This window comes from Ceratotherium simum, chromosome 3 (assembly GCF_057802395.1).
Source record: "Ceratotherium simum simum isolate JZ-2026a chromosome 3, ASM5780239v1, whole genome shotgun sequence".
Classification (NCBI taxonomy): domain Eukaryota; kingdom Metazoa; phylum Chordata; class Mammalia; order Perissodactyla; family Rhinocerotidae; genus Ceratotherium; species Ceratotherium simum.
In genome coordinates, this window is record NC_141902.1 from 91,850,800 (window position 1) to 91,862,643 (window position 11,844).

The 11,844-nt window shown below is 42.6% G+C and overlaps 1 protein-coding gene and 1 pseudogene across 2 annotated transcripts; one reads left to right on the plus strand and one right to left on the minus strand.

Moving 5' to 3' along the window:
* Positions 1 to 2,216: 2,216 nt before the first annotated feature.
* MRPL46 (mitochondrial ribosomal protein L46) lies at positions 2,217 to 11,788 on the minus strand. Of its 2 annotated transcripts, none has more exons than XM_087428914.1 (4): positions 11,538 to 11,788; positions 10,008 to 10,197; positions 9,063 to 9,233; positions 2,217 to 2,602 (listed from the first exon to the last, which is right to left on the minus strand). In XM_087428914.1, exons 1-4 carry the CDS (start codon positions 11,763 to 11,765, stop codon positions 2,352 to 2,354), a joined length of 840 nt encoding a protein of 279 aa, XP_087285040.1. In that variant the 5' UTR covers positions 11,766 to 11,788; the 3' UTR covers positions 2,217 to 2,351. The 2 variants fall into 2 exon arrangements, with proteins under 2 accessions (XP_087285040.1, XP_004431984.1); XM_004431927.3 differs by having other exon boundaries at positions 9,063 to 9,236; positions 11,538 to 11,785.
* Positions 7,194 to 8,616, plus strand: LOC106802081 (tudor domain-containing protein 3 pseudogene; annotated as a pseudogene).
* Positions 11,789 to 11,844: the final 56 nt, after the last annotated feature.

Consider the following 11,844-nt stretch of genomic DNA (forward strand, 5'->3'; position numbering starts at 1 on the left):
GGTTCCTGAAGCTACTAAACTAGCCACTACATGTAATAAAGGAAGGCACTTCTATAACATTTTCAGCTTTTTTCTTAAGGTCTTCAGTCCTGTCCCTGATCACTTCAAAATACTAATGTTCTGGGGAAAATCTTACAGGAACTAACCTAATTTCAGGTTATCCTGACACTGTTTCTCTATTTACCAATTGTATACACACTATATCCTATTAAAGAAACAGCTTTGTAACAAAACAGACCATCTTATGACTAGTCATGAAGATTCTGGTCCTAATTCCAGTGTGTGGGTTTTTCCCCCACACCAAGCAATTCTCAGACACCAAGTGGGTGTCCTACCATTCAACTCAATTCTGACACTATCTGCCTAGACAAAGCATCAGATCCCACATTAACGGCTCAGTCCTACAAGACTCCCCAACCTCCTTCAGATGCTGATCACAAATCCGGGTAGTCACTTGTGGTTCTAATCGATTGGCTATAAATCAGAGGTTCCAAGGACCCGCTCCTTGGGTTCAATTAATTTGCTAGAGCGACTCATAGAACTCAGAGAAATATTTTACTTGCTAGATTACCCGTTTATTATACAAGGAATAACACAGGAACAGCCAGATAGAAGAGATATGCAGGGCTAGGTATAGGGAAAGGGCGAGGAGCTTCCATGCCCTCTCCCAGCACCCCCTCTCCCCAAATCTCCAGGTGTTCACCAATCCCGAAGCTCTCTGAATGCTGTCCTTTTGGGTTTTTATGGAGGCTTCATTATATAGGCATGATTGATTACATCATCAGCCATTGGCAACTGATTCAACCTCAAGCCCCTCTCCCCTCCCAAGAGGTCAGGGGGTAGGACTGAAAGTTCCAAACCTCTAATCACAAGGTTTGCTCCCCTGGCAACCAACCCCTATCCTTAGGTTACCAAGGGGCTTTCCAAAAGGCACTTCATCAACATAACAAAAGACACCTTGATTGCTCTCAACACTTAGGAAATTCCAAAGGTTTTTAGGAGCTCTGTACCAGGAATGAGGATGAAGACCAAATACATATTTCTTACTATAAATCATATTACAGTCATGAAAACAGTCACCACCTCACCCTGGTGACTCCTTCCTCTCTAGGTTAGAGGTCCCTAAGGCAAGTATGGAGTATAGTTACATACACAACTCACCCCAAAACCCAGAGAGAAAAGCACTCCTGGTCCTATGGCTGCCCTTACCTCTCCTACAGCCCAGGTTTCACTCCAAAGGTGCCACTACTGCCCATGAAATCAGTGAGCCTCAGCTAGGGGACTTCACCCCTCAGTAATGAGGGGAAAGAGCACATGCAGGAGGTTCAGGAAAGGAGGGAATATAAGGTCTAGGCATCTCAATTTTGATGAAAGAAAGCAATTTCCCTGACCCTTCGTAAGAACATGAGGCTAACAGAAATCCCATTTCACAAGCTTGTATCATCTGTCTAACCCAGAAGGCTGAGAGGAAACCAGGAAGTCTGATGGAATCCAGGACTGCAACCTTGCTATTGGAACTGCACAGAGAGGCATGCCTGAGATCCTCGCTCTCTTCCACTCATTTAGCAAATGTTTGTTGAGTGTCTTCCATGTGCCAGGCACTAGGACCAGTGGTGACCCAATCAACACAGTAAGGGGTCAAGAGCCCCAACCCAGAGGCAAGAGATCAGCATTCTCCTGCACCACCAGTGATGTGCAGTAAGATTCTTAGCTGAGTGACACTCAGCCATGATTCCCCATTTGTAAAATGGAGATAACAAGCTGACCCTGCTTATTTCACATGACTGTTTCAAAACAGATAAGACACGATTCAATTCTGTTTAAACATAAAATGCCTTAAAAAAAAAAAAAAAAAGGAAAAATGCATGAAAGAAGGAAGGAAAAAAAAAGAAGGAATTATTTCCTAGGCTAGATTGACACACTTTCATATGCAATAGAAAGCGAGGGAAAAACAAAACAGAAAATAGCTAAGAAACTACACAGAACTAGTTTATTTTCACGGGCATAGAAGCTTTCACAAAACTCCAGGCTTTTAGGAGGTTGATTCATTTCCTTCTGTTCTTTCTTCCTGGGCCCAGGAAGTCAGCTGATTCACTATAAAGTAATGCAATACTCAATTATCAGCTTGGGAAAAAAGGAAAGGCACCCTAAGAGATGGCTCTCTCCTCACCGGGAGAAGCCGGTAGTCCTCAAAGGACAAATCAGACAAGAACACACAAAGATAAACTCATTTATTTCTCAGAATGTAGTCCGCTGCTTGATATTCCCTGCAAAGATGGGGCAACAACAAAACGCCCCTGAGGCCCCGATCGCAGACCTGTTCGAGCATTGTCCAGAGGCAGCTCAGTCCATCAGAGGTCCAAGAGAAATCTCCTAACCTGGGCCAGGTATTTTGGTTTCAAATAGTCACCCAGCTCCTCCTTGCTGACCCACACATGACTGTCCTTCTTCCGAGCCTGGGAAACGTCTCCAGTTAGTAGCAGTGCTTTGAAGAAGAATACTTTGGCCCCGAGAATACTCTCTGTCCTCATTGCCTGGGGGAACTTGAACTTGTAGTGGCCACAAGGTGCATTTCCGAGGAACTTGGCTTCCATGTTGTTTTCTGAGGAGGGGAGGACAGAATTGGAAGATGAGGATACACCCACCTGTTTACACTGGCTCCCAAAATCACCGGGGGTCTCTATGAGAGCCAGTTCCAGCCGGAGGTAAAAGCAATCCCTGGGAGTGAGGACAAGGGTCATTCCTGAAGAGACTGCTCTCCTCTCCATCCAAATGCTCCTGGCCCAGGGGCTCCCAATTCTCTGGGTCCACTCCACGTGCCAAGCTACTGCTTTCAGACAGAAGTTAGCAATGCAGTTCAAATACCACTACCTGGGAATCAGAGCATGGAGCTTCTAGCCTCAGCCCAGTCACCACCTGTTGATGAAGGACCAAGACATTCGGTATCTGTAAAGCAAAGTTCATCAGCCTTTTAAGGGGATTGTCACATGGAAACCATAAAAAGGACCTGATTTGACTTATGTAGGGTGAAAACATCATAATCAAAGTTAAAAGACAAAGACAGATGGGTAGATAATATCATATCTGTAATCTATAACAAAGGGTTAATACCTCCAACCTAGCATTTCAAAGGATGGGAAAATGATGGATTAATTACTAAAGGGCATTTAGAAAACTGGCTAGCTAAATAGGAAAAATAAAGCTGAATTTCAACTTCAGTCCTCACATCAAAATTGATACCATATAGATCTAAGATTTAACAATAAAAATTTAAAATTTTCATAAGAGGTTTCTTCGTTCTGGATGGTGGTTTCATGGACGTTTAATATTTTATAAATTTTTCTGTATTTTTAAATTTTTCACTAAAGAAAAAAGAAACAATAAGAGTACTAGAAAAAAAATGTGGGATGCTTTCACATCATTTTTGAGAGGGGAACGCCTAAGCAAGACACAAAACTCAGAAATCCAAGAAAGAAAAGACATATTTATCTACATAAAAATTAAATCTGTCTGCAAAGAAAAATGAAGCATAAAAAACTCAAAGACAAAATGAGAAACCAGGAAAAATATTTTCAACACATTCAACAAAGGAATAATATCTTAAGATATAAGAAGTACCTAGAAATGAATGAGGAAAAAAACCAACAAATCTAAAAGAAAAATGAACCAAGCATATGAACAGGATGTTCACATGAAAATACATATCAATAACCTACAAACTCAGTAAAAGATGCCCAATCTTATTAATAATTAAATAAATACAAGTTAGAACAACAACATATCATTCCTGAGGTTCAAAAACTTTCAGCTCGACACCGCTTGTCAAAAATAAGGGAAAAATAGGTGCTCTCACACATACTGTGGGAGTGTAAATTAGTTAACTGCTATATTTGGCAAGAGTTATCAATTTTAATTATACATAGCCTTTGATCTAGCAACTCTGCTTCTAGAACTTTATCCTCCCAGATATATTTATTTGCCCACATGAGCAAAGATGAGTGTACAAGGATGTTCACTGCAGCTTCACTTGTAAAAGTCACAGCCGGGGTAAACAAACTGCAGTACACACGTTATGAGATAGTATGATGGCATAAAAAAGTGTTAAGATATGTATTCATGTGCTGATGTACAGAGATGCTTAAAAGTATAGAAGAGGAGAAAGGAAGGTATATAACTGTGTATATATATGCTCCCACTATGTGGGGAAAAAAAAGATAAAATATGTGCTTGCAATTTCTAAAAGGATCCACAAAAAATTGTTAATGGTGGTTGCCTCTGAAAAGGGAAAATTACTTCCTATCCTATACGACATTTACTAGACACTGTTTGGTAATTTTCTCACCATACACAATGAATTGCTTTGCTCAATATCAAAAAACAACAGCACAGGGGCCGGGTCCATGGCATAGTGGTTAAGTGTGCGTACTCCACTGCTGGCGGCCCCGGGCGCACACCGAGGCACCACTTGTCAGGCCATGCTGTGGCGGCGTCCCATATAAAGTGGAGGAAGATGGGCACGGATGTTAGCCCAGGGCCACTCATCCTCAGCAAAAAGAGGAGGATTGGCATGGATGTTAGCTCAGGGCTGATCTTCTTCACAGAAAAAAAAAAAACCAGCATGACTAGCATTAGATGAGGAATTTATGTAACATGTGAGCTTACCTACAATACAAAATGTCAGCACTGGGTATCTGTGAGCAGTAGAATTATATTAGCATATAAACAGTTATATGTTTCCTTACACTTTTTGGAATTTTCCACTTAATTCAATGAATAAGTATTACTTTTCTATAATCTGGAAAAAATGGATTAAAAAATATAATCAATCATGAGCAAAGAATCTGAAGAGGCAGTTCAGGGAAGAAGAAATACACACAGCCAATAAACGTAAGAAAAGATGATTAATCTCACTAGCAATCAGGAAAACATTAACCCAAAAGAGACCATTTTACACTGACCAGATAGGCAGAAACGAAAGAGACTATTTCACATGTTGGCGAGGTCTAGACAAACAGACACCCCTGTGCACCACTCCTAAAAATCTAGAACTTTATGTACATTCTGCAGGACAAGTGGGCAGAACCTACCAAAACTTAAATGTGTCTATCCTCGACCTTAATTTCACCTCTAGGAATTCCATCTTGCAGAAATACTAGGGAAGTGTGGTGCTAATGGGGAAGAAAGGAAAGGACTTTGAATTTTCTATACGTATACTTTTACAGTGCCTGAGCCTTTCTTTGCCATTTTAATTATTTTATATTATTTGCCATTTTAATAAACTCGCAAAAAATCAACATTTTATTTTACATGCACCTATTAAATATCAATTTATCTTTTATATATTCCCTTTCACATTTATTTATGACAATGGGAATGTTAAAGGAGGAAAGTGTAGAGCCGAGTGGCACCCCGTTCCACAGGCACACAGGAAGTGGAGCTGAGCCAGCATCAGTCAGGAACATTTGACAAGAGGGAAACTGAGCATCTGAACACAAGGATCCTGGCAAGTAACCCAGCTGCGAACTCCTACATGATGGCTCAGGAAACTGGGAGCGCAGCAAAGGCCTTTACCCATTCTCTTCTGTCTCACTACCTCTCCTGCAGGCCACACAGGCCCATGGTAGGAAAGGATCAAAGGGGCATACACCAGCTGCTGACATTTCGTTAGCAGGTACTTATGCTGGTAGCAGGGCCAGTAGAGTGGCTCTGCATTTAGACTACTAAATACGTTTACTCAATCAACATTCAGCAAGTATCTCCTATGTGCCAGGTCCTTTGCTGAGAGCTGGGATGATGGAGAGGAGTAGATACTGTCTATATCTTCAAGGCAGTCAAAATTCTGGCTGGGGAGAGAAATGTGTTAATAAACAATTACAGGGCAGTGGAGTAAGGGAAAGAGTGTATTCTCCACTAGAACATAAGCTCCCAGGGAGCATTGGAAGTGTCCTCTTCATCACTATGACCCCACTGCCTGCAGAGTGTCCAGCTAATGGTCGGCACAGAGTAAATATCTGTCGCATAAACTGAATGAGGGCACACACGAGTGCTATGGGAGCCTAGAGGGAAGTTCTCTCCACCTAGAGGCTTGCAGAAGGTTCCACCACAGAAGGTATTATGTATGAGCTGAGTCTTAAAAACTGAGCAACCAGACCAAGGAGGAGTAAAGCATTCCAGTCAGTGACCAGCATGCCTCAAAACAGAGACGCATGAAAGACTACATTATTCCAGGAATGCAAAAGGTTTGCTAGGTTAGAACTTAAAATATACACACTCATGGGGCTGGACCCATGGCTTAGCGGTTAAGTGCGCGCGCTCTGCTACTGGCGGCCCGGGTTCGGATGCCGGGCACGCACCGACGCACCACTTCTCTGGCCATGCTGAGGCCACGTCCCACATACAGCAACTAGAAAGATGTGCAACTATGACATGCAACTATCTGCTGGGGCTTTGGGGAGAAAAAAGGAGGGGGATTGGTAATAGATGTTAGCTCAGAGCCAGTCTTCCTCAGCAAAAAGAGGAGGATTAGCGTGGATGTTAGCTCAGGGCTGATCTTCCTCACAAAAAAAAAAAAAAATATATATATATATACACACACACACACACACACACACTCAGAAACGGTAAGACAGAAGACTGATGAGCTCAGGACTAGAGCATAAAGGATTTGTAGGCCACACTTGAAAGTCTGAACTTTTATGGGAAACCTTCTAAGAATTCTAGGCAGAGAGTGACAAGGGATCTGTGTCTCAGAAAGCTCATTCTGGCAGCACTGAAGAATATGACATGAAAGCAAAGGGGAACTTATTTGGCATCCACTTCAACAATGCCATATAGTGGTTCTCAACCACTATGATTTCGCTCCGCAAGTAAAATTTCACAATGTCTAAAGACATTTTTGGTTGTCAAACTAGGGGGAGTGGGAATGAGTTAGTGCTACTGGCATCTAGTGGGTAGAGGCCAGAGATGTTGCTAAACATCCTACAATGCACAGAATAGCCCCCATAAAGAATTATCCTGCCCAAATGTCAACTGTGCCAAGGTTGGGAAACCCTGGTCTAGTGAGATGTGAAAGGGGTCACAGCTGAAGCTGTGGAATAAAGCTGGTGAAGATTTAGAACAGATCAGGTAGGACTCAAGAACTTATGGATGTCAGGAGGTGGTTAAGGATGACTCTGAAGTTTCTAGTTGGGTGAATGGGTAAGTGGTGGTGCCAACAAGCCAGGCTGCAAGGAAAAGAAGAGAAGCAGGCTGAGAGAATGGTAGGAACACTGATTTTGAAGGTACTAAATTTAAAAATCTCAGTGAGGGAGATAGAGAGTGCAGGGATGGCACCACCCTGGAGGGTATTTCAGCAGGCCCCAAGAGGTGCACTGAATTGGATGCTTGCCCCTCAGGCCAACGTTTTAAGATAAGCAAACAAGCCTCTTTCACAGAAAGTCTGGGTGCTTTTCAATTAGCTACCTCTGAGCCAGGCCCTGGGGTGGAACCTAAATCACAGCCACAGCTGCTTCGTTAGGGACAGACTATCAAATACTTAGCAAAATGGAGTAAAAGATAATAAACCAAGGTATCTTCTTTGTAATGACACCAGACAGCCAAGAAATAAAAAAACTCCTCATTTTCAAAGAGACACCCAAAATTCAAAGTTGATTTTACAAGGCAGTGGATTACCTAGAAACAGAGGTTCTGAAAGACCAAGTACTTCTTCAGAATCTGAAGTATGGGCTAAAGAAAGAAGCAAGTGTGACAGGCCATATTCTAGATAGGATAGAACTAAAGATACTTCATGCTCTTTAAGTTCTCAGCACAATGATGGTGCTTTAAAAAAAAAAAAAAGGGATAACTCTATGCAAAGGAGATCAAGAAAAAGTCCAGCCTATGCAGAGGAAAAAGAAAATCCACTTCCTCAGGAATCCATGGATTATAATAATCAAAAACTTGGTAAAAGAAAAAACCAAACAGCAAGTCCTGTTTGGATGAAGTTTATGACAGTAAACTCCAAACAACAAAGAATGAAGCTTTCAGTGATGTAAAAATTGAAAAACATTTTAATGTAAATACTGATTACCAGAATCCTGTCCGAACTAACAGTTTCATTGGTGTTTCAAATGGAGAGACAGAAATGCCAGTGAAGGGACGGCAAGTAGGACCTCTTAAGCCAGCAAGGCCCATTACAGCTACACCCTGTGATGATAAAATATTTTACAGTAGTGGACCCAAAAGAAGATGTAGGCCAATTAAATCAGAAAAAGTACTAGAATCATCTATACCTATGGAGTATGCAAAACTGGGGAAACCTGGCGATGAATGTTTTGTACTTTATTGGGAAGATGACAAGTTTTACCAAGCAGAAATTGAAGCTCTCCATTCTTCAGCTATGACAGTAGTTGTTGAATTCAGATTATGGACACTATCAAGAAGTGCTACTAAGCAACATCAGGCCCTCAAATAGAGGCATGGGAGGAAGAAGGTACCTACGACCAAACTCTTGAGTTCTGTGAAGGAGGTGATGGCCAGCCAAGACAATCCACTCAGCCAATCCAGCAGTTTACCAATCTCCCCAGGCTCAGAACTAATATAAGAAGAGTCTCTGTGAAGAGAGGAGTCGTTGACTGAAACATCCTGGTCAAAATCTGCTGACAGACCTCCTACTTTCCCTTCAGAAGAAGATGTAGCCATGGTGGATATTATTATTTGGAGAACAAAAAAACAGATTTTAGGAGAAAAAATAAATTCAACCCACACAAAGAATGGGAAAAGATACGGAGTTAAATTAAGCAAGTATCTTTTACAAGTGAAAGAACTTTTTTTCTACCATCAATAAAACCAACATGCTATTATAATAAACACATAATAAAAATGAAATAAAATTTAAAAATCTCAGTAGGACAAAGATAGACTTTCACCTAAGATTTTTTTCTAGCTGAAATTTTTACAAATATTCAAGTTTCCATTAACCTTCCCACCTCCTACTCTTAAAGCCATCGCATAGTCAGCCTATAAATCCTCTGGCTGAGACTGAAATAAGTCTTGTGGGGTTTAGAGCGAGGCAGAGAACTCACCTGAGAGTGTGGCCAGGGTTCGCTCAGCAGTTCCTCGGAGAGTCTCCCCAGGCTGCCACTCTGCCTGGGGCAGCACCCAAACATCCTGGTCTCCAAGCTTTTCTTTGACCAACAGGACAAGGTTCCTGTCTAGCTTTCGCTGCAGTGAGGTCCGGTCATTCTTTTTATCAGCTTCTATGAAGAAAATGGGGTCAAAGGAGACAGGACGACTATGATCTGCCAGAACCAAGGAGATGCGAGTTCTACAGACTTCCTTTTTAAGGTAGAGCCACAATCCTTGCCCTCAAAGAACTTATAATCAAATTAAAACCTTGACTCATCTAACTCTGACCTCTTTCAGGGTAGAGTCTCACAATCTTGAGGAAACTAAAATGTAAGAAGAGGAAACCAAAAGCTGAACTTCTCCTTTGAAGGGCAAAACATAAAGAAAGTACTTTGAGCCTTTGGAAGAAGCGATATCCATACTAATTCAAACACTACTACTTCATTGGTTTTCACACTATTACTAACTTAACTAGCTTCCACTTTCTCTGTTCTTCGGTCTTCATCTGTGAAACAAGGATAAGAGCACTCAACCCCCTGCTTTAGGAGGGATTTCAGATAAAACACAGCAAACGAGTGGGAAAGGCTTAATTTCCCCCACTCTCAGTCCCAAACTAGGAGTTAAACTCATGTAACCTTCATAAAGTTTAACTGAGAGAGAAAACGCTATGCCAACCCCCTTACCTCCCACTCAAAAATAACAGAGGCCTTTTAAAACTTTTACTAGAGTAGATGTGAGGAACAGGGAAAATAATTTATTTTTCTCCCACTTGAAAGCAGTTTTATCATTTGAAATTATTTGTTACTTAAAACACAAAGCAGGGGCTAAGCAATTGTCCTTTGTTTGGGAACCAGAATATTCCCCTTTCCCTTCCCTCTTGCTGGCCTGAAAAGACCACAAACCTGTTATGCGAGCTCCAGGTTTGAACTGTAGGAATTTCTGCTCCCACGCATCTTCCAAATCTTGCACCAGCAGTATTTTCCGTTCATCGTCTTCTTCATCATAAGGGTCAGCTTTCTTCTTTGCTAGTCGCTGGGCTTCACTCAAAGCACGAAGCTCATGGTCTGAATACAGGCTTCTCTCTATCTCGATCTGGGAAAATTAAAAGGGCAAAAATCTACCTCAATCTGGGAAAACTAAAAGGACAAAAAAACAAACGAATATAACACAGCTATAGCACACTTGACAGACTCAGAAGTTTACCATCCAACGTAACCAGATATACAATCAAAACACCACAGAGAAAACAGGGAAGGAACAAAGGTCACCTGCACTGTGGGCTTGAGTTACATTTGCCAGAATGTTAGAATGTGACTGGAGGTCAAGATTGCTACAAAGAACAGAGGACTGGGACGGGCACTGCCTGCCCACTTACCATGCTCCAGTCATGTCAGTCTTTGATCAGAATCTCACTCACCACGGGCTTTCCTGCCGCAGGGAGTTTACAGCTGCTGTTCCTTTTTTCTAGAATGTTTTACCTCACATTCTTCTCCTGGGAATTCTTACTCTTCCTTCAGATCTCAATTTATCTATCACTTTCTTAGAGAGATACTCCTTGACATCTCCGATAAAATCAAATCAAATGTCCCTGTTAAACCCTCTTAGAGTGCCCTGTGTTTTCCTTTACAACACTTAGCAGGGTCTGCAATTAGTGTACAGTCATGCAACTATTTGGTTACTGACTGGTCCCCCTCCACTAGACTGAAGTGCTCTGAGAACCAGAGCTATGTCTGTCTGATTCATCACCACATCCCTAGCACTTAGCACAGTGTCTGCAGAAAGTAGGTACTAAATGATTACCTGTAAAGTGATTAATAAAATATTTGCAAAGTAAATTAATAAACTAAGTAAAAAGCCAAGAAGTGAAGTTTATAGCTCACAGTAGCCAAGACAAAAGCATCTCAGATCCTGGAAAAACATAATAGCCTTCAACTATACTATCTGTGGGGATTGAAGACCCTCACAGCTACTACACCCGGTTTTTGCCCGTTTCCTCACTTGCCCCTCACACAGACTTTATCACAGATACCTTACACACGTGCCCACTGCATTCTCCTAACACTCGTCACATCACAAAGACTTTCTCCAAACTGTCAACTACCTATGATAGGGGCTGAGTCCATCTAGTTCACCACCGCATCCCTAGTGTGTTGAATGAAAAACGAGTGCATCTCCAAACAGCTGCCTAAGATGACGATAAAGAAGACCAATGAAAACAAACTACCTTTTATTGAACGCCTACCACGTACCAAACCAACACACTAACGTGGGTACCATTTTGCAGGTAAGTAAGGGAAGTTCAGAGAGGTGAGGTGACTTGCCCAAGGTCACACAGACTAATTGACGCCGGAGTCGGGACAGAACCCAGGCCCACGTGCCTGTATTGCTTCCCCAACTGCATCTTAAGGCCGCGACCCGCACCTCAATCCTACCTGCTGTAGTAGAGCCGCCATCTCCTCCTGCAATGGTGTCAGTGGCTTCGAGACCAGCGGTGGCCGCTGCAGGCACAATGCGCCCAACAGGCGCCATGGAGACCCGCTGCTCGAGGGTGCGGCCGCAAGGGCCAGGCTGCGAGAACCCAGGCCACTGGCCCAGAGCCCCTCGAACCGCCGCCAATCCCTCGCTACCCCTAACAGAGGCCGCCTTACGGGCGCCGCCATCTTTCTGCCCTCCCACAAAGTACCGTGGCTCCCAGCGGCCTCCTGGGCTAATCCCAGGTTCCCACAAGGCAGTGCGGGA

Coding starts and splice junctions, on each gene's coding strand:
- MRPL46 (XM_004431927.3), bottom strand. CDS start 11,765: ATGGCGGCGCCCGTAAGGCGGCCTCTGTTAGGGGTAGCGAGGGATTGG. Junction 10,198..11,537: donor TGGCGGCTCTACTACAGCAG/GTAGGATTGAGG, acceptor TAATTTTCCCAG/ATCGAGATAGAGAGAAGCCT. Junction 2,603..9,062: donor AACCCTGGCCACACTCTCAG/GTGAGTTCTCTG, acceptor TCCCCTCCTCAG/AAAACAACATGGAAGCCAAG.